Source organism: Myotis myotis, unplaced genomic scaffold (assembly GCF_014108235.1).
Source record: "Myotis myotis isolate mMyoMyo1 unplaced genomic scaffold, mMyoMyo1.p scaffold_m19_p_6, whole genome shotgun sequence".
In the NCBI taxonomy this organism is placed as follows: domain Eukaryota; kingdom Metazoa; phylum Chordata; class Mammalia; order Chiroptera; family Vespertilionidae; genus Myotis; species Myotis myotis.
In genome coordinates, this window is record NW_023416368.1 from 100,978,143 (window position 1) to 101,000,989 (window position 22,847).

General features: G+C 52.0%; 1 protein-coding gene across 2 annotated transcripts in view; it reads left to right on the top strand.

Annotated features, from left to right (window-relative positions):
• The window catches only part of PDE5A (phosphodiesterase 5A), a 104,067-nt gene that overhangs the window by 29,760 nt on the left and 51,460 nt on the right, over positions 1-22,847 (top strand). For both annotated transcript variants that reach the window (XM_036314592.1, XM_036314593.1), the window contains 3 exons: positions 2,643-2,732; positions 18,247-18,318; positions 20,405-20,494. In XM_036314592.1, the coding sequence (XP_036170485.1) occupies positions 2,643-2,732; positions 18,247-18,318; positions 20,405-20,494 (252 nt within the window). The remainder of the gene's footprint in view (positions 1-2,642; positions 2,733-18,246; positions 18,319-20,404; positions 20,495-22,847) is intronic.

Sequence of the window (22,847 nt, forward strand, 5' to 3'; positions counted from 1 at the left end):
AGAGTTTAAGTGGATGAAATCTGAGAATATTTTTCAGAATTCATTCTGTACAAGCAAAATGGTCGGGTGCTCAGTGGGTTGGGGCGGCATCCCATAGTCAGAAGGCTGCGTGCTCGGTTCCGAGTCAGGCCAGGTACCTGGTTGCAGGTTCAGTCCCCAGTTGGGCACTTATGGGAGGCAGCCAGTCAAAGTTTCTCTCTCTCTCTCTCTCTTGCTCTAAAAATCAATTTAAAAAACATACCCTCAGGTGAAGATTAAAAAAAAATGTTAAAAAGTCAGGCAATTTTATGACATGATGCTGTTATCTAAAAGCCTGTAGTCAGACCTGGTCAGCGGTCCCCTTAATATGCTTTGTAGCTATCTTTTCCTTCGGATCGAGGGTCTCATCTCACGCCCTGCACACACTGGGCGACTCCTTCGTCTCCTTTAACTCGGGGCTGCGTTCTCCCTGATTCTCTGTCTGCCTTGGTATTTTAGAAGAATGCAGGCCAGCTGTGTTGTGGACGGTCCCTCCTGGGTAGCGTCGATCCAGGGCCTGGTCATTGCTCCTAAGGACACTTGCTATGTCTCCACTGAGTGCCTGAGTGCTGAGCGGGGTCCCCTCCCAGGGTTTGAGCCCTCCCGACCCGTGTCACCATCTGCTCTCAACCAGCAGCGGGTTGCTTTGCCAGGCCTCTCAGCCTGACATGAATCACCACTCAGTCCCCTGACCCTGCTCTGTGCACCCCTCCCAGCTCCCCTCCCCCCCGCCCCCGCCCTGCGTGGGCCAGCCGCTCAGAGCTTCCTACTTCATTAACAAAACAACTGCGGACGGTGCCTTTTAATTCACTTTTGATATAGAATAACTCGCTGCAAGAGCTAATTCTCTACTTCTTTAATTCATCAATGTCCGTATCCTGTCTGCCTTCTTCAGATACTTTGCAGTTCAGTGTCATTTAAGAACTACTTCTCAGAGACCCTCGGCCAAGGTTTCCACTGTGTCTCAATATAACTTTCAGCTTATTTGCAAGAAGAAGGCACAGATACAGTAGTGACTACTTATAATATAAAATATACCGACGATCCACCATTTCATAACTTTCCCTTTGAAATTGTCTTTAATGCCAAGTTTGGTTCTCTCGGTGGGGAAATTGGCCTCCTTTCTGACCCCAATTGAGTGAATCCGGTGCAATCATTTACCTCACTTACAGCTTCGGCTTTGCACGACGTTAGACTAATGACAGGACATAGCAGTGACCTTCGCAGACGCGCTTTTCCAGCCTGGCTCTTCCCTGTTCTCTGAAGGAATTCCAGACGCGGCGTGGGAGAGCAGCGATGCTATTATTAGGCTGAGCCTATAACTTCCCAGGCCACGCTCTGCACTCATTCCAGTGTTTATGTTCTGGTATGTGTGTTTCCATTCGAATCTCACCCTGTATAGCGGTATCTGTCCATTTCCGCCAGCATGCTTTCCCACCAGCACCGCCTCTGCGTCTGCTTTGAAGGATAGCAAGCTAAGAGTCATCGTATTTGATAAGGATGAGGCCGAGGGTGAATGAAGTCTCTCGTTAATTTAGCACAAGCTGTGGACTATGGGGACCGCGCTGATGAACCAAGCACAGCCCCTCCTGGGTGGACAGCCTACCTTTCGTCTCCCCACCCTAAAGCTTAATGCCAACAGCCTGAACCTGTCTTTCTCCACCCGCATTTAGGCCTGTCGCACCTCCCAGAGTCCCTTGTGACTACTGGTGTACTTTGTGAAAAAGGAAAACCATTCAAAAGATTAAGGAGTTTTTTGCAGTGTGATTGAGGCCAGATGGCTTTTTTCTCTTTTTTTAATCCTCACCCGAGGATATTTTCCCATTAATTTTTAGAGAGAGTGGAAGAGAGAGGGAAAGACAGAGAGAAACATTGATGCGAGTGAGAGAAACACATCAATTGGTTGCCTCCTGCAGGAGGAGCCCAGACCAGGGCTGGGCTAGGGAGGAGCCTGCAACCAAGGTATGTGCCTGGACTGGAATCGAACCTGGAACCCTTCAAGTCTGCAGGCCGACGCTCTCTCCACTGAACCACACCAGCCAGAGCCAGATGGCTTTTTTACATATTAAAAAAAAAAGGAAGAAAGGATAAGATTTAAATTTGTGTGAACCCCTGAGATAGTAGAGCAGGATGCTGAGGAAACGTGTAAGCCATCGTCACCCCGGAAGTGAAGGCGATGTTGGGGAGGTCGTGTGGGGGGCGGTGGTTTTACAGGACAAGTTTCAAAGCTCCGACGCTGGGCCTGGGGTGGCTTGGAAGAATGTGGCAGCGCTATCGGAGGGGCAAGCTGCATGCAGGTACGGAGCCGCCCCATGGCCCGGATGTAACTAAGGCTGTCGAAGTCCGTTAGTATTTTGAATTTCCTTTATTTCTGAACATGGTGTTTGAGTCTGTATTTTTTATTTTTGGTTCTCATACACATTAGCATCTCAAAAAGACTTAGATTTATCTTTGTCAAGAATGATACGAACTTACGTGATTTGAGGCCTCTTCCAACAATAAGATCGGCGTGCAGACCAGCAAGGAAAGCTGACGATTAGAGTTCTCTAACCTTATCGATTGGGAGAATCAAATCAGTGTCTGACCAGGTCAGTCGTTAAAGCGAATTTCCTTTTCCTTCCTAGGACCCTCGCTTCAACGCAGAGGTTGACCAGATCACCGGCTACCGGACACAGAGCATCCTCTGTATGCCGATTAAGAACCACCGCGAAGAGGTGAGCAGGTTCCGTTTTATAAAAGGTCATTTGAAAACAGTTTTCTTTTTGAAGAAAACGATTTGCTTTGCACACGTGTGAACTACTCCTACCGTGACAAGGAACGCCCAAGCACGCACCTGTTCCACTTCATATTTTCAATTTAGAGGTTAGTTATAGGATTGAATCCTGACGGGGATTTCACTGGGACGTAGGAATAAACTGCAGACGTGTCATGCCCTTCCCCTACCATCCCCCTCGTGACTTTATTCTGTCCGCGATATATCACTGTGGTCATGGTTGTAATCAGATTATTTCACGTTATATTTTAAGTGGCTGAATAGGGTTCCTTTCATACGTGGTTATCTAACTGCAGTGATCATCAGAAAATGTGAATCTGCAATAATTTTCTAATTGTCGCAAGTCTCCAAATATTTTCCCAATGTGTTTATTGAAAAAAATCCACGTGTGAGTGTGCCTGCACGGCTCGAACCCGTGTTGTCCAAGAAGGGGAATTGCACCTGGCCAGTTTTGCTCAGTGGTTAGAGTGTCAGCCCTTAGACCATGTGCCTCCTCACTTGCAGGCTCGGTCCTGCGCATGTGGGAGGGGATCTATTGATGTGCCTCTCTCACATCCATGTTTCTCCCCCCCCCACCCCCCCGTCCTCCCTCCCCTTCACTCTCTCTAAACAAATCAACGGGAAAAAGATCCTTGGGTGAGGATTAAAAAAACAAAAGGCCTTGTGCCAGGTGCATGTTCACTTTGTGAGGAACACGCACGTCTCCGGGGAAGTGGCTGAAGCAGTGTCTGCTCAGTGGTGGGGCCTGCGCATCCGGCTCCCCGTCCCCAGCAGCACTGGGCACTGTCGGTGTGTGAAAGTCTAGCCATTCCCGTGGCTGATTTAAAGTTGCTTCCGTGGATCTGTAACCCCCTCTCAGCCCAGGGCGGCTGCTCCCTCCCAGATCTCCTTGAAGCGGGTCAGCCAGGCCCCCAGACTTGGCTGCCACAGCTCCCCTGAGCCTCCTGCTGGGTCCCCAGCCTCCTGGAGTCGACCCCCTCCCCCCCACCGCCCCGCTCCCATGTCCTCTCCGCGCCCTGTTTGACCTGTGGTGACCCCGTGTGAAGCTGCCTCGTCACTGGTGGCCACAGCCCACTGGCCCGAGCATTTCCTGAGATAAGGAGCCGTCAGTCACCGCCTGGAGACTAGATGACTTTGCAGAAGGGAGGGTCTCCACACGCAGCTTTTAAACATCTCTCTGCCCCCACTCTCCTCCTCTGGCCCCCGCTCTCCTCCCGCGGCTACTACCCAGCTGGAGACGATGTCCCGATGTCCCCATGCCCCGGGAGAAGGCCTCTCCAGAGGGAGGGTGATGAGAAACAGCGGGGGAGCAGCCCAGCTCTCGCACGGCGGCTGCTGCACAAGAGGAACTTGGCTCCGGGAGCAAGGCCGCTGGCAGATGCTCCCGGTGACTTCCAGGCTGAGCCTCACCTGGAGCCTCGCAGGCAAACTCAGCCGCGCTGGCCGTGCGCACAGCCCCCACCCACCCACCTCTCTCTCTCTCTCTCTCTCTCTCTCTCTCTCTCTCTCTCTCAGCTTTGAGATCAAAGTGGGAGCCACCATAAGGGTTGGGGGTGATGCCTAGATGCTTTGCTCTTGGGTTAAACCTGGTCTTTACCACTGAACTTGATGAGTGACCATTGAACTTGATGGAATCGGCCAGTCCCTGCCATGTCCCATCTGCCTCCTGGGCCTTCCACTGAAGGTCGTGGAGATTAGATTTCACGCGTGCAGAGGCCTTCTCAGCTCCTGGCAACTGGAAGTGACCTATGCACAGTAAGCTGCTAATTTTTAAAAGAGACAGAACACCAGGGCTTTCCAGACAGACCAGGACGGGCCACGCTGTATGAGGAGGTCACCGGCCGCAGACCTGCCAGCCGCCGGGGTCGCAGGGAAACCAGCGCCGTCCCTGCCGAACTGGCCTACCGTGGAGCAAACAGGAAGCTGGAAAGAAAAGCGCCCGTGCTCGCGTGCCTCCTCGTGGGGCCAGTGAGTTTGGTGTCGTCTCTGAGCCAGTCCCTCTGTGCCGAGGAAGCCAGCACGGCTCTAGTTAAATGTCGAGGCACCTTTAGTGACCCCGATGCTCCAGGCACAGGCACAGGCACGACCCCGAGGGGCTGAGGGACGGAGCAGGTAGGTGTTGGCCATGAGAGGCCGAGCTGCCTCTGACACGGGACAGAAAGTTCAGGGAAACTCCTGAGACCCGGAAAAAGATATGGTCTCCTCACTAGTCTCCTCTTCCTGGGAAGTATTTCAACTACTGAGAACTTTCAGGCGCTCTTTCCATGATGTCATCGTCTCCAGGGTAGTAGATTTTAGAGGTCAGATCTCAGTCCTAAACTTCTGTGACAGTTTCTTTTAAAAATCATAGAGCATCGCCTGGCCAGCATGGCTCAGTGGTTGAGCATCGACCAATGAACCAGGAGGTCACGGTTCGATCCTGGTCAGGGCACAGGCCTGGGTTGTGGGCTCCATCCCCAGGTGGGGTGTGCAGGAGGCCGCCGATCCATGATTCTCTCTCATCATTGATGTTTCTCTCTCTCCCTCTCCCCTCCTCTCTGACAAGAATAAATACATATATAGAACTGGCAAAGCTGAGGGTCGAACCTGGCTGTCTGACCCCAGGGTCATAGGTGGGAAGGAGGGTTTCTTCACATTCTGCATCTGACGTGGCCCCGCCCAGAGGTGGTCTAGAAGGGGACGGGGGAGGAGGCCCACTGTGTGCTGCTGGCTCTCGGAGTTCACAGTGCGGCTACCACGGGGACAGGCTCCTTTCAGACGGGAGAGGAAGGAGGAAGGAGCCACATCCTCTGTGATGTCCCTGGGGGATCCGTGGTTCCCAGGGATGGAAACATCCATGTCCTGTGAATCCGGGCAGTGCTCGGAGGGGCCCACGCCGAGCCCACGGCACAGAGAGACAATCCACAGGGCGTGCGGGTTTCGGAGCCACTCCTTTTCCTCCCCACATCGGGCTGGATTCGGGGCCTGGACACCTGGACCTGTGTTAATGTGTGTCACTCGCATCAGGTGGTTCTATAACCAGACAGATCTTTATGTTCCGTCAAGAGGGGCGTGCACAGCCAGCTTTTTTCACTGCCTGGACCACCTAGTTCTGCGGTGCCGCCTGCCCTGCGACGTCCTGGTGACATCACAGGTTTTCCATTTCAAAGTCACCTTTTTGCAAAGCAAGGTCACCCTTGAATTGCTTTGCAGAAGGGACAGCCAGGGATGCCTTTGAGCTGAAACACCTGTTTTCCTTGGCTGACTGTCAGCTCCAGGTACTGGATGGAAATCTAACCAGGAATCAGGCCTCTTCCCTCCTCCTCTGCTTTATTTTAGCATCTTGATGTCATTTCATCAGATGTGATCATATAATTGTTTGATGCAAATTCAATAAGATTTATGATAAGTGTTTGAACAGTTTGATAAAGGAGCATTTTTAGCTAAATATCTAATTATTTGTATATATATAAATATACATCTTCCTTTATATCTTTATATCTTTATATAAATATTTATATGAGTATATACATATACACACTAGAGGCCTGGTGCACAAAAATTTGTGCACTGAGTGGGGCGGTCCCTCAGCCCAGCCTGCCCCCTCTCACAGTCCAGGAGCCCTCAGAGTACATCCTACTGACGACTCTGTGGGAGGCCACCGGCCAATTGTGGGAAGGTGGTGCCCCCATCAAGCCTCTGCTGCTGCCACTGCCAGTCACAAGGCTGCCTGAGCCTCGGGCTTCGCAGCCACTGTGGCTTGACTGAGTCTTGGGCTGGCCCTGGGCAGTGGTGGCGGCAGCCGCCATCCGCTCCCCCGATGCACCTCCTGGTCAAGTCACCACCAGGGACTCAGTCCTGCCCACCCACTCACACCCGCTGCACATGCAGCCTCCTGGTGATGGGTTGTTAAGGCATGAGGGCATGATGGCATGAGGGCGTCACGACCACATAGGCTTTTATTAGTAGATACACACACACACTGAGTGGCCAGATTATTATGACCACCCATCAGTACTTCGTTGGGCCACCTTTTGTCTTCAATACTGTGATGATTCTTCTTGGCATTGACTCCACGAGATGTTGAATGGTGATGGGAGGAATCTGACACCATGCCTGATGAATAGCACTGTCCAGTTCTGTGAGATTTGATGGTTGTGGAACCAGCTACCTGATGGCTCTTTTAACTTCGTCCCACAAATGCTCAATTGGATTGAGATCTGGTGATTGTGGGGCCACCTAAGCAAGGTAAAGTCTCCCTCATGTTCTTGAAACCACTCCTGCACAATACGAGCACCGTGGCATGGCGCATTGTCTTGTTGGAAGAAGCCGTCTCCATTGGGATACGCCATCAGCATGATAGGATGAACTTGATCAGCAGTGATACTTAGGTATGTTGTGCTATTCAGACGTTTATAATGATCTGGCCCTCTAGCAACTTCAGTGGGAAATTATAGCTAATTTGCCTACAAACTTCAGGTGGTCATAATAATCTGGCCACTCAGTGTATATCTTCCTTTGGGGGGAAAAAAACTAAAAATTTTCAAAAAATATCAGCTAATATTTATGAGCTTTTTTAGAAGATAAATACTTTAATGAACTGAAGAGACTGAGTACCTGGTGAAAGCCACAAAATAAAGCGTTAATGGAACCAGAGGTGTACCCAGCTGCGATGCAGGAAGATAAGTGTTTGCCGTGCACAGAAGCACATGCAGCTGAGGTGCCTGACGCTCACTGTTAACTCTTCCCATTTCCCCCCGAACTGTCCTGTTTGGACATGTAATGGTGGACTTGCCGGGATGTGTCGCTTCCTGGTCTTGGCAATGAGGGTGTGGGAAACACAGGCAAGGAAGGCCCTTGCTTTAAACCTGCCTTCCTCGTGGATGTAGAACTTGTGCACCGAAGACTAAAGCTCAGTGCCCAATAGCAGGACACGGGTTAAGTGAGGTTGATACTCAACCCACAAGTTGGGAAGGCAGGCTGCGGGCGGGGAGCTGGAGAAAGGACAGGGCCCGGCTGGTGGGCCCGCAGCCTGGGAGGACTCAGGCAGGACCCTGGCCTGCGGTCCCGCTCACAGAGCCACGGGGCCTCCTCCCTTTGACGCGTCAGCTTGGAACAGATAAACTTGGCTTTGTGCGTCTTCCTTCCTGACAAGTCTGATGAGGTGCCACAAAAGTCAGCGGTTCCACCGCAGGTGGGTGGCCGATCGGCTCTGTTTTGGTCCTGAAGAACTGGCGAGTCACTGGTTTTAAAAGCTCACAAATTGTTCCTTGCATGGTTCCCCCCGCGACGTCCTTTCTGGAGCTCAGTCCTCGCCGAGCGGCGCTTGCTCTGGACGTCACCGTGCCCGCCCGCGATCTTTGCTTTCCCCTTTTCCGCGCTCCCCTTTTCATCGTAAACAGGTATTTCACAAAGGAGCCAGCAGCCACTTCCCTCAGGCAAAGCGTGTCTTAGGAGCCACAGGTGAAAATGCCGCGCTGACAGGTTACCCCTGCAGCCCCCTCCTGACCAGGAGGAGGAAGGGCCCAGAGCTGGGACGCAGGTGGCATTAGGCTCAGCTCCACCCACCCACCCAGGCCGCTCTGTGATGCTCAGAGGCATGGCGAGGCGGCTTCCCGTCACACTGGGACGGTGGCCTCCGTCGCTGCCTCCCGGCAGCCTGGCAGCACGTGTTGGATGCCCAGGATTTTCGTGGGTCGGGTCGTGTTTGTTTGCTTCTGAGGAGCTGTCCACAGGCCCTGAGGACGAGAGCCGTGGTCTGGGGCCCGTTGCAGAGGAGCATGGACTATTGCTGCGGGGAACGCAGCCCCGGAGTCGCATACCCAGACCCTGGGGTGGGTTTTCAGTATTGAACAGTTTTCATTTTTCTTAGCGAGTCAGGTGGCTGCTGGTGAAATTGCTGCCCTCGATAGATACATGTGCAAACGTCTGTGTTCGTCTATGAAGGGTTAAGGTTACACGGTCAAGAGCTTTACATACTCTGTATTTCTTCGTATTAAATCCTCATCTAAACATTCCCACTTGTTTCTCTTGTAGCATAGAGTGGAAATTGATATTCCAGGATTAAATCACATTAAAGAGAAGGAGGTGGTGATCTAATAGAAATTTTGAATCATGTTGTTCGTTTGTTTATTGCATCACTTCCTAGAAGTGAAATGATGTAAAAGTGCCCGGATTCAGAATCCCAGGGCTGATTATTACACATTGTCTGATGACCATGAGGACCCTGTGAGTGATCTTCTGCAACATAACAAATCGGGTGAATTCCCGAGGGCACGGCAGGCCAGGCCGCCCTGCCCAGGCTGCAGCCTCAGGAGGGGCCAGGGGCTTGACTCCAGGTGAGCCGCCTCCCAGAGGCTCCAACAGGGCTGTGGCTCCTCTCCACGGGGCCTCCCCATGGGCCGCACCACCTGGTGGACAGCCTGGGGGGAGGAAGCAGCGGCTGCGGAGACCAGGTCTCCCGCTCACTCGGGCATCTTCGCATCTTCCCTCTCTCGCTCTGATCCTCAGCAGCCAGCTGTCACGTGCAGGTCACAGCCAGTGGAGGGACTCTAGGCCCCGCCCCTGAGGGGAGGAAGGTGGGAGGACGTGGGAGACAGCCGGAAACCACCAGAAGGAAGGACTAAATACATTTTGTGGACTCATATCTTTCCTGAAAACTGGTTGGATGACACAGGCCTCTGCTTGTCGATTAAACTAACACTTACTAGTAAAATTTCAGTCTTTCATAGACGAAAACATCATATGAACTACCCGAGGCAACATGGGCTGGGTTTGCCAAAAGGTGATGGGTCCGTGTGTGTGCTGAGCCGACTGGCCTGTGTCACAGGGACAGGGGAGGGGGAGGGTCAGGGAATGAGGGAGAGGAGGGGGTGCAGAGAGGGGTGGGCAGGGGCGTGAGCTGTGCTCCAAGGGCCCTGGCATATGGTTGAGGCACTAAGGGGCTTCAAGTGTCACAAAGGCTGCACTACAGGAGGTGGCTGTTTGCCTGGATGGAAGTCCTCGCTTCTCCGCCCACAGGAAATGCTCCCTCAGATCCTTCTCATCGGCCCCCTGGGGTCCTGCTCCTCCCAGTGGAGCAGTGCAGAGGGCAGTGCCTGGGGTCCTCCAGGGCTCAGGCTGCAGGAGGCTGGCCCGGCAGGAGCCTGTGCAGGCAGCCACCGTCAGGGGGAGCCGCTCCTGCTGGCCACGGGGAGGGCTGAAACCAGGAGACATTTGCTGTTTGAACTTAAGAACCAGCATCTTTCTTTGCTTCATTCTAACCCAGAGCCCACCATTTGACACTTGGTGGGTGTGGATAGTCTGCACTTCCCATGTGCTCATCCGTGGAGGGGCCATGATGAGTGAGTGCCCCTGAGCAGGCTGGCCCCGGCTGAGGTCAAGGGGCCGGGAGTGGGTTTGCTGCTCCGTGTGAGACGGTGAGGGCTGACCTGACGCAGGAGTTGTAGCAGGAAGAATCCAGGATACATCCCCGTTGTTTAGATGGGCCGTAACCGGAGAGCGTGTGAGAGGCCCTAAAATAAAGCATGCAGTGGAGGGAACAGCTTTATGGGGAGCCAACCATTAGCTCCTTTTATGGACGCGTCGCTCATGGCTAATCCTCTCTCCTCTCTCCTCGGGCTCCGTGCGGCCTCCCCACCCTCTTTCAGCCGACACTTGCCTGTCGGTTCCATGGGAACAAAGCCCTCAGAAGGGTTTCAGGAGAGACCCCCGCTCATCAGAATTCCTCCGTGCCCGCGGGCTCCTGGGCACACACCAGGCTGCCAGGCTCCCTCTGAGACAGCCCACTGGCTGCCCCTCCGGGGCCACCGTGTCTGCTGACCACAGGGCCCGCCCTGGTCCGGGGGCATTGCCATCCCCGCCACCCAGCTCCCCCTCCCCCGCCCTGTGGAAACCACTCTGGGCGAGGACCCATGATGCTGTGGGCGAGGCTGCGATCCTCCTCAGGCCTCGTCTTCTCGCCCCTCAGTGGCAGGTGACATTGTTGGTCAGTCTTCCTCCAGACAGATGTGTTCCCTTGCCTTCCAGAACCTCAGGCCACCCAGCGTCCCGACCCCCGACGCCCTGCCCGGGTCCTCTACTGGGGCCGCACCGCACACGGGGCGGGGGCCCAGCCTGGACCCGTGTCTGCTCTGACGACACCCACTCCTGTAGCGATGTCGCCTACTCGCCTGGCTTTAAATGCCACTCACATGTGTCCTGTCCCTCCTCCTCAGACTCACATGGTCAGGGCCCTCAGCCTGGGCATGTCAGACTGAGCACCCCTAACAGATGGGCAGTTACAGGGTGTCCCGGGATGTGAAGTACAGGGTGGGACATACAGTCAGTAACCTTGGGATGACTATGGGGGCAGGTGGGCACTTTGTAAAGCATATGATTGTCTAACTACTATGCTGGACACCTGAAAGCAGTCCTCTCTAATAAAAGGGTCATATGCAAATGGACCCTAACAGCGGAACAACCGGTCGCAATGATGTGCACTGACCCCCAGGGGGCAGACGCTCAACGCAGGAGCTGCCCCCTGGGGGTCAGTGCACTCCCACATGGGGAGCTCTGCGCAGCCAGAGCCGGGCTCACAGCTGCGAGTGCAGCTGTGGTGGTGGGAGCCTCTCCCATCTCCGCAGCAGCACTAAGGTTGTCCAACTGCTGGCTTAGGCCTGATCCCCTGGGGAGCAGGCCTAAGCCAGCAGGTGGACATCCCCCAAGGGGTCCCGGACTGCGAGAGGGCGCAGGCTGGGCTGAGCCCCCCTTCCCCCCAAGTGCATGAATTTTCATGCACCAGGCCTCTAGCATAAAATAATACTGAATATAAGTGAGACACAGCCTCATCGGGGGTTGATAAGGAACTTGCTTTTTCCACTCGTGCTGTGTCGTTTCCCATCCGTGTGGGTCAGGAGCACCTGCAGGACGCCCTCTTTACCCTGTAATTCCAAATGTCGCCAGCACAGCATCGCCCCCTGCTGGAGAGGTGCGGGCCTGTCACTGGGGCAGGCTGAGCTGGAACAGACTGGATTCTGGTGTAACAGAGTCCAAGCCCAACATCCGTGCCCGGGGAGAGCCCGCACTTCGGCCGCCAGCTCCTGGCAGAGCACGGACACCGCCCTGAAAACAAATCTCAGCTGCGGAACAGCGCGAGGCTCCGCGTCGTTCTTGGCAGCGTGGCGTGTGGAGGGGGCGCGGCGGAGCTGGGAGTACCCTGGTGCAGGGTACAGTGTGTGCACACAGACTGCGCAGGCAAATGTGTTTGTTGTTTCGACTGTGTTCCTAATTGAGCAGAGACAGAGTGTGCAAGAAAGAGCCTGACTGTGTGGCAGGAAGCGCGTGGCCTGTGCGCTGGCTGAGGAGCAGGACCCGGAGCAAGTCCCTCTGCTCCCGGCGCCTTCCGGGACTCGCTGGCAGTTTCCACGTGAAGCACAAACCCCCAGGCTGGCTCAGAGGCAGGAAGGTGCCAGTGGCCGCCGCCGAGACTCACCGCAAGGTTCTGAGGGTGCACGATGGCTCTCTCAGCGTGTCGCCCAGCGCCCAGCCCAAGGGGGAATGGGAAGTTGACCCCCCCCTAAGCCTGGACGTGCCCCCGTGGGACACAAGGCTCTCTGCTATGTAACCTGTAACCTGTGTGTCTCTGGTAGTTTTTAAAGGGCACCTAGGGAGCCAGCCGGTGTGGCTCCGTGGTTGAGCGTCGACCTATGAACCAGGAGGTCACGGTTCGATTCCCGGTCAGGGCACGTGCCTGGATTGCGGGCTCCATCCCAGTGTGGCGTGTGCAGGAGGCCAATCAATGATTCTCTCTCATCATGGATGACTCCTTTCTCTCTGAAATCAATAAAAAAATATTTTTTAAAAATAAAGGGCAACTGGCGGGAGTCTCACAGTGGCCACGGGCTGCTCTGCCTCAGAGCCGCATTTCCGCGTCCCGGGGCCAGACACGCTGACTGAGGAGCCGGAGCCGCAGTGCCTGTGCCAGGCGAGGTGGCAGAGACGCTAGGACTTGGCAGGGGAGAGGGGTTTTTGTGAGCGAAGGGACAAGAATAAACAGTAGGATGGAGAGTTGTGCCAAGCGTTCCCTGGACGCAGCCAGCTGGGTGGACTGCTCCCCCAGGCCGTTCCGAGGGCAGGGAGGCTGCTGGTCCGGGCTGGGTTTGTCCCGCCCCGTCTGGGGACATCAATCCTGCTCACGGCACCCAGCAGACGGTCACACCTCCGCCTGCGCCACCGTCACCGCGGCAGCGGGCACTGGCACACGGACCACCAGCAACTACAAGTTCACTTTTCACTTTTAAATCCTGTTTTGAAAACTGACTAAAATTTACATACAGTAAAAGACACAGACCTGAATGTACAATTTGACGTGTTTCTACAAACGTGTTTACATCTGTGTAACTGACAGCCCAGTCAAGAGCTAGAACACGGACCCTCACCCCAGTCAGCCCCTGCTGTTCTGAATGCGATCACCATCAGTCCCTCTGGCTTTTTCTGCAAGAACCTACTGACGTTTGAAAAGGCATTATTATCTGTTCCTCCCTGAAATGTAGGACTTTTTTTATGTTGCATGAGTGATTCTTGGCTGTAAGAATGTGTCATGAGATTTATAATCGCAGTCAAGAAAACAGCATGTCTAGCGGCCACTCTGGATTCATCTTTGTTTCTCAAAGTTCTCATGCTGAAATTGTTCCATTGCCTCGGGTGGAAATATGCATTAACCATATGAGCATGTGTGTGGAGGCTGGGGCGGGGGCGTGGGGCGACAGCCCCGGCTGCACTGGGGACCCCGGGCTGAGCGGTTCCGTTGCAGAATGGCGCTTCAGAGCCCGTGCCCACAGCGGGCCTGCTCGCACTTTGCCCCGGGCCCGGGCGGGAGCAGAAAGAGTGCTGGCTTTTTCCCAGTCGGCGTGGCTCAGTGGTTGAACATTGACCCATGAACCAGGAGATCACTGTTGATTCCAAGTCAGGGCGCAGGCCCGGGTTGATCCTCAGTAGGGGCGTGCAGGAGGCAACTGGTCAATGATTCTCTCTCATCATTAACGTTTCTATTTCTCTCCTTCTCCCTTTCCCTCCCTGAAATCAATGAAAACATATTTTTTTTTTTTAAAAAAAAAAAAAAAGGACTCAGGCTTTGGAATCAGACTGGAGAGGTCGGCTGCCATGTTGGGGTGACCCACTTAACTTTCCTGAGCTCCGGCTGCCCCCGTGGTAACATGGGGAGGGTAATGCCCAGCTGAAGGTGTTGCTCTAAAGGTTCAGTGAATGAGCAGATGCCAAGGGCCTGCCCTGTGCCAGGCCTCCCTTCACTTCCTGAAATGGCAAACTTTTCCACGTTCTGACTCTTGCTTATGTCGGCTGGGAATAGAGTCATCAACTCTGTTAGCGGCACTGGCCCTCGGTCAAGTATGTCCGACACCGGTTACCCTCAGGGCCCTGCTGCTTGTGTCTTGCGACTTGCCTCTCGTCCACTGGGGCCTTTCCCTGTCCCAGGCATGTGAGGAAGCCCAAAGCAGCCAGTCCCCTGCCCACCACACCCATAAAGACACTCAGAAGATGGAGACAGTCGGTGTACTGCTTATACATACAGGTGGACAAAGTGGACCGCAACAGAAAGGGGCCTTAGCAGCCATTTAAAGAAATGGCAAACCTCAATTCTTAAATCTATACTAATAATAGAGGAATATGCAAATTCTCTGGGGACCCCATAACGTCACTACCAATCAGGACGGGGGCGGGGCCACAGCGGAGAGCTCTCAGCATGCCTGTGCTGGGGGTTCGAAGGGCGTGGAGAGGAAGGGAGAGCAGACAGGCAGTTAGGGGGATCAGGCCAGGAGGGGAGAACAGTTAGGGGGATCAGGCCAGCAGGGGAGAGCAGTTAGGGCCATCAAGCTGGCAGGTGAGCCGTTAGGAGCCAGTGGTTCCAGATTTCGAGAGGGGTCCCGGATTGGAGCGGGTGCAGGCTGGGCTGAGGAACCCCCCACCCCATACACGAATTTTGTGCACCAGGCCTCTAGGTTATTAATAAAAGCCCAACAACCCAAAACAACAACCAAAAGGTCAAAACTGGCAAAGGTGCACAGAGGCAGCACGGAACAGGCAAATGGATGCAGGTAATAAAAATGCAAAAGCTGTGCCTTCTCTCTGGTAATCCAGAAAATGTAAATGAAAGCGACAATGAGACGCAGTTTGTGCCCAGCAGACTGGCCGAGATTTAAAAGCCTGAGGACGCAGGGGGCTGGTCAGGCTGTGAGGTTGGCGGGAGCTCTCGGGCATGGCTGGGAAGGTGTACGTTTCTGCCGGCCTCTGAAGGTGGCATTGAAGGAGGGCTCTCCTTGTGCCCAGGAGACCCATGTGCAGATGGTCACTGGAGATGGTTCGTAACAGCAAGAGCCTGCTGGTGATGCAGATATCTGGGGGGCACATGACCCAAGATTTGGTAGAGAGTACAATGGGACTGGAAAGGAGAAAGTCCCATTTAGTTATATATATATATATATATATATATATATATATATATATATATATTAATTTCAGAGAGGAAGGAAGAGGCAGAGAGCAGAGAGAGATAAACATCAATGATGAGAGTCATTGATCGGCTGCCTCCTGCACGCCCCACACTGGGGATGGAACGAGCAACCCATGCATGTGCCCTGACTGGGAATTGAACCGTGACCTCCTGGTTCGTAGGTCAATGCTCAACCACTAGCCATGCCTACTGGGATAGTTTTATCTTAATGTAACTTAAAAGAAAAGAAACCACGAAGTATTAACACTTTGTAGTTCTATTATCAGTGGTTCTAAAAGTGGTTTTTGTCCCTAGACCTCAGCATTTGGCGTCACTTGAGAACTTTTAGCGAAATAAATTCTCAGGCCCCAACCCAGACCTACTGAGTCGGACCCACCGGGGTGAGACCTGCAAGCTGAAATTTTAAATATGTCTTTTCAATTGATTTTAGAGAGAGAGGAAGGGAGAGGGAAAGAGAGAGACAGCCATTGGCTGCCTCCTGCACACCCCCTACTGGAGATCAAGCCCGAAACCTGGGCAGGTGCCCTATGGGGGACTTAAACCAGCCACCTCTTGGTTTATGGGAGGATGCCCAGCCAACTGAGCCACCCTGACCAGGTCACAGCTGAGTTTGAACACAGCCCTCATTACCATTGTTCTAGTTGACAACGACATGGTGTTTACCATCTTGTTCTCTGTGATTTTCTATATTTTTTAAATTAAAAACTGAAATAAACACAAGCTTTTCTTTTCCATTCTCCCCAAGTCCCTCTGGGCTGTGTTAACTTCATCACTAAAGGCTGATTAAGAGCACAGACTTATCACTGCCATGTAAGGCCTCGGGTTCGGGCAGATCTCTTAATATCAAGCCAAAGGCAGAGAGAAAGTGGGCAGATTTATTAACTCTTATTCAAATGTGGGTTGTCCAGTAAGTACATCAGCCTGAAAATTGTGGTCCCTCGGACACTTCTCCCTCGTCATCTACAACAAACAACCGGCATGGAGGGCGTCAGGACAGCACAGACCCCAGGCCACTTTGAGGGGCAACACCTACATCATGTCCTTGGGAAACAAGCTAGTTGGAGGGTGTGTGAGAAGATGAGGTGCAGGACCAGAAGGCCTGGCTGTCAGATGTCTGGCATTATGACTGCCACAGAGGACTCGGGGGGGTCTGTGGGCCGCTCTTTGGAAACTCGGCCTCTGTTGAGAGAGAGGAAGGTCATAGTTCAAAGAACCCCGTGAACAAAGGTCGCAGGATTCTAACTCAAAGGCCATGTAAGCGATCTCAGTGCACGTTGAGGGTGTGGAATCCATCTGCGATTTTTATCCTGGATGGATGGATGGATGGATGGATGGATGGATGGATGGATGGATGGATGGATGGATAGGTGGGTGGGTGGGTGGGTGGATGGGTGGACGGATGGATGGATGGATGAATGAATGGATGGATAGATGGGTGGGTGGATGGATGGATGGATGGATGGATGGATGGATGGATGGATGGATGGATTAGTGGATGGATGGATGGATGGATGGATGGATGGGTGGGTGGATGGGTGGATGGATGGATGGATGGATGAATCAATGGATGGATAGATGGGTGGATGGATGGATGGATGGATGGATGGATGGATGAATGGATGAATGGATGGATGGATGGATGGATGAGTGAGTGGGTGGATGAGTGGATGGATGGATGGGTAGAGCATTAAAACAGCTGAGTGATGGGGTAACTTGTATGCCCAAAGCAATGGCCCAGGAAGATAGGCCTGGCCTAGTGTCAGAGATGGACTAACGGCAGGAAAACCATCAGCAGTGAGATGTCAGGCTTCGAAGAGAATGAGGTTTCTCCGGTGAAGCAGATGCAGGATGGGGTGCGGAGGAGTGAGAAGGGAAGAGGATTGTGAGCAACTCTAATGGCCGTCTGAGTGCCGCTGCTGCTGTAGAAGTCTACCGGGCAGGTAGTGCCTCAGCACGAATGTGCCGTGGTATGGTTGGGAGGCCAGAGCGCAGCCAGGTTCTCCCTGGTGTGGGGGCTAACACCGGTGTGGGTGGGCTGTGCTCCCGTGCGGAGTCCGGGAGGAATCCTTCTCTTGCCTGCGGGCTGCCCACATCCCTGCAGCCCAGATCTTCCCATCTCTGATCGGCTATCCTGCCTCCTGCTCCAACACTGGGCCCCTCACCCCCCACATGACTCGCGTGATCTATAACTTTAATCGCATCTGCAGAGTCCCTTTGCCATGTAAGGTGACCTCTTCCCAGGCTCCAGGGATTAGGATGAGGCCGTGTCTGGGGCTGTTGTTTATCTACGGCGTGAATATGTCTGTAACTTGATGACTGCCTAGGGCAGTGATGGCGAACCGATGACACGCATGTCAGAGGTGACACACGAACTCATTTTTTTGGTTGATTTTTCTTTGTTAAATGGCATTTCAATATATAAAGTAAATATCAAAAATATAAATCTTTGTTTTACTATGGTTGCAAATATCAAAAAATTTCTATATGTGACACGGCACCAGAGTTAAGTTAGGGTTTTTCAAAATGCTGACACGCCGAGCTCAAAGGTTCGCCATCACTGGCCTAGGGTTTGGAAGAGAGGTGGAAAGCCTGCATGGGCCACGTCGGCCCCTCGCTTCCTGTTAGCTGGTCTGTGAAATGGGGTGGGGAAGGGGTGGGTGGGACTTCCTCCCGAGCCTCACACTGACTGGAATGTCACCATTATGGCATCTGCCATCTCTCTTGTCACTGCCTAGAACACAATGCCAGGTGATGTCACAAAGTCAGGTGTCGTTGGGACCCAGGAAGGTAAAAACTTTCAAACTCTTGTCAGAGCGAAAGACTGCAGTAGATGCTGCAGAGCTCGCGCAGCGGCCGGGGCTTTGTCTCGGGTTGGCAGCCTGGTTTTGTTTGCTGTTTTAAATTCTGCTGCGAGCACACCGGTGCATTCATACCAATCATTTTGGACACTTTTCTCTCCTTACACCAGGTTGTCGGCGTCGCCCAGGCCATCAACAAGAAGTCGGGAAACGGCGGGACATTCACTGAGAAAGATGAGAAGGTACAGAGCGCGTCTGGTGTGATGTCTCCTCAGGGTGGACAGACCTGCAGAGGAGCTGCTGCTGACGCTGCCCTCACTAAGCAGCCTGCGGGTTAACGTGATCTGAAATGGTCCGGATGCCGCCTGCGGCAGACACAGGGACCTGCAGGGGAACCTGTGCCATCCGCTTAGTCAGCTCCGCCCTGTGTGGCCACGCCTCCCCCACGGCGTGTATGTGTGCGTGCGTGTGTGCGTGCGTGTGTGAGTGCATGTGTGAGTGTGCGTGTGTGTGTGTGTGCGTGTGTGAGTGTGTGTGTGTGCGTGCGTGTGTGAGTGCATGTGTGAGTGTGCGTGTGTGTGTGTGTGCGTGTGAGTGTGTGTGTGCGTGCGTGTGTGTGAGTGCGTGTGTGAGTGTGTGTGTGTGCGTGCGTGTGTGAGTGTGCGTGTGTGTGCGTGTGTGAGTGTGTGTGTGTGTGTGAGTGCGTGTGTGTGTGAGTGCGTGTGTGAGTGCGTGTGTGCGTGTGCACACATTGGGGCCATGCAGAGGGTGACATGGACTTTCAGTTTGCTCACTACCTTTCATCACTGCTACTAAGAAATTCAGCCTTTGTCTGGCTGGTTTGACTCAGTGGATGGAGTGTTGGCCTGTGGACTGAAGGGTCCCAGGTTTGATTGTGGTTAAGGGCACTTGCTCAGGTTTCGGGCTTAATCCCCAGTAGGGGGCATGCAGGAGGCAGCCAATCAGTGATTCTCTCTCATCATTGATGTTTCTGTCTCTCTGTTCTATCTGTCCCTCTCCCTCTCTGAAATCGATAAAAATCTATTTAAAAGAAAAAAAAGAAATTCAGCCTCGAATAAACCCCCTGGAGCCGTGCTCCAAGGCCAGCACCACAGGTCAGCTGGGCGTCGGACCTGCCCCCTGTGAAGCCCAATCACAATGTCCTCTAAGCTGGGCACGCGGACGCAGGGCACCGAGGCGTGCATTCAGGCTGAGCATGCGAACCAGCTCCGGAAAGGGGGCCGTCAGCATTGTCCTGTGACAGGCCACACACCATCTGCTTCCGCTCAGGACCGCAGCCCGCACACCTGGTCACGGCTGCATCTACTGGCGGGTTTGCCATCCCTCTTCCTGAAGAGGCGTTACACGTGTGCCAGGGCGCCCTCCATCCTCCCCCCTCCCCCCCCTGCCCCAATTTCTCCTACCCAAGCCCAGTGCTGTGTCCGTCATTCCCTGAAAGTTAGGCGCTTTGGGAGACAAGACTTGTCTCCACGCTGGGGCTGTGTTGGCCCTGGTGTCGGTCTCTGTGTCTAAATTGCTCCAGAACAAAGCAAGTGCCTGTAAAGTCAGGGTCCTGGGCATCCACTCTCCCGTCTGTGAATGCCTCCTGAGCGTGTGTGGTGGACGCATGGCTCTAGGCAGCTTTCTGTCCTATTATCTGTTTATAGCTCATGAAATGTGAACCCCTCTAGAAAGGCCGGGATCCTTAGGCCGTATCACCACTTGGCAAAATGAATCCACGATTGTGGGTCCAGCGTGCCAGGTAAAGATCTATTTTAACCAACAAGCAATGTAAGTGTGAGCACACCACCTGAGTATAGTATATTGAGGACAATAGTTACCTGTTAAAAGGAACACAATTCAACTAATATCGGCAACTTTAGAGGGAAGTGTAATTGCCCGTCTTCTCCTAACGAGCACAAGAGCTTTATTTGCCCTGGGAAGAAGTTATAAGCCATTTGCATCTCCTCGGCATGGATCCGAGTCTTACTGTCATTCAGAGGCCACACGAGTTTTTGCATAAGAGCAGGTTCCCATTTCTAATAAAGAGACCAGGTCTCCATACCACTCTCTCTCTCCTTGTTCATGTCTACCTAACTTACAACATAGGAGGCTGTGTCGGTGCTGTTCACCCACTAGGGGGTGCCACTTCGCTCACACCCGCTCTGCCTCGTTTCCTGATTTTATGTAGAATAAACATCTCTCCTTCGGGCTCTCCCGTATTTATTTCAGCTCTACCTAACGCTGGATGCCCTTTGTGTTTCCGGCAACAGACCCAGACAGTTGTAGAGACAATTCTCACTTGGTGTTGTCTGGCCCGTTTTCTAGGACTTCGCCGCGTACTTGGCATTTTGTGGGATTGTTCTTCACAACGCACAGCTCTACGAGACATCGCTGCTGGAGAACAAGAGGAATCAGGCAAGTCCGGGGCCTAGAGAGAGAGAGCTCAGAGATTCTCTTTAAATGTGTTAAATGTTTATCTAATATATGCGTGTGATTTTTAGCCAATCTCTGTGCACGACTGAAAATGCAAATAGCAGATTCAGTTTCTAAGTATGTCAGTTCCTTCTAATAGTTATTTCTGCTTCCTTCTTCCCAAGTTCATAACCATTGGACAGTGTTCACTAATGAACAGGGGAGGGCTTATTTGGCTTTCACCACCCTTTGCTTGCATGACCCTTAGCGGACCAGTATCATCGGTCACTGTTTTGAGTTACGGGGTGGGTTGCATTTGTCATGTTAAATAACGCTTTCAGTTCTTGCTCCATCGACAAGAGATGTCATCTCTTGATTCCATGCTTCGTAAGACCAGGACCTCAGCATCTCTCATCTCTCCTTCCCAACTCCTCCTTGTCACCTCTGTTTTCCCATCTGGACTTTTTCTTTTATGTCACCCACGTGGATGACAGATATATTGTCTACAACCATGATTAACTGTGTGGGTTTTTGATTGTTGTTTTGTTTTGTTTTTTACCTCTAGGTTAATTCTAAAGTTGCAATTTCAAACAAGGTGTTCAGAAGTGCCAGGGCTGTGAGAATGTTGTTCATGTTAGTTTTTCTGGATGTTTCTGAATTCCATTCTTTTTCCCTTGAACTGTTTGCTTTGGTGTCATCTCATGCTGTTGGTCCTCCCACACTGCGACTCTCCATTATTTAGGCTTTCTGTGGAGTTCTTTTTCTCGGAGATCTCCAAGTAGATGTTCTCCATCTTGCCTCTTTCAAGCCAAACTGTGTCACCCCATGACTGCTGCCCAGGTGTCAGCATAGAACTGCCCTTCACAGCTTAAGGATCATCTGCAGCCATGGATCTCACATCTCCTCTCTCAGCGCATCCCCTTGCTGTATTGCCACACATTCTCAAGTAACTCTATGAGGAGGGGAGTGGTGAAGGAAGCTTTCTGAATCCTGGCATGTATGAAAATGTCTATTGTACCATCCTGGCAAGTTTTGCTGGGTGCAAAATTCTCAAATGAAAAAAAATCAGTTCCTCAGATTTTAAAGGTAGTGCTTTGTCTTCTAACTAGTATCCATGTTTTTCTGATTCTTGGTTCTTTGTAGATTTTTTTAAATGTGAGCTTTTTGGATTATTTCTTTATCTTTGCTTTGGTAACTTAATTTCACAAGATGACTTTTTCTTTTCCCTTTTAATTTATCATGCTGATGCCTGGTCATCCCTTTCAGCCTGGAGACTCATACCCTTCCGTTTTATGTGATTCTTTTTCATGATTTATTTGATGACTCTTCTCCCCTGCTCTCTATTTTTTCTCTTTTGAACTTGTATTAATAAGACATTGGACCTTCCATTGCCTTCAACTGCGGTATCTCCCTAACTGTTCCCATGCTCTGTGCTTGTCATCCATTCACCCAGACCCCGTGTTCACGAACACAACTGTGACCCTGTCACTTCCTTCCTGCAAACTGTCACCATCCAACTGCTTCAAGAGATATACAGGGTTTGGGGTTGTTTCTCTGCTTCACTCTCCAGCCTCATCTGCCCAGCTCTCCTCTTTACACTCCATAAGCACATGAAACTTGATCGAAGCTAGTAGTGTAGTGTGCTGCTTTTTCTCAATTCAGTTCTTTTTGACTGAAATAGTCTCCCTCCCCCACTTCACCTCAATGATTTCTACTCATCTTTCAGGCCTGGGCTAGGACAGTATCACCTCCAATAAATTTTCTGTAATATGTACCCTTTCTACCCCGTCATCACACTCATTCTTTGTGACATTGGAAGAAATTCTGTGGAATTCAAAGGAAAGAGAACTTACCAGGAAAATCACAAAAAGAACTAATACTTTGTTTACTTTGGACAGTATTTAATATGTCCTGTGAAAATGTCGATAAACATTAATACACATTTATTATTTATGAACAACGTGTTTTAAGTGTCATATGCTGTTCAAAATGCCTTATAAATGTTAACTTATTTTGTTCTTACGGCATTCCTATGATTTTGGTACTACTGTTATCCCCATTTTCAAGAAATTTTCCCTAAATCACAAAGCTGGCAGGAAGGGAAGTCGGAATTAAAATCTAATGACTCTGGCTGGATTCAGAGTCTATGATAGGACCACTGTACTAACTGTAATAACAATTGTTAGTAAGCAGAATGCAAACTTGCTTGTAACATGTTAGATTAAATATATATAAACAACGTATAGCTCATATATATCATTATATTGCTTTAGTGGTCACAAGCAGTCCTATATAATAAAAGCCTAATATTCTAAGTGTCTCGTCGTCCAGTCGTCCATTCAACCAATCAAAGCAT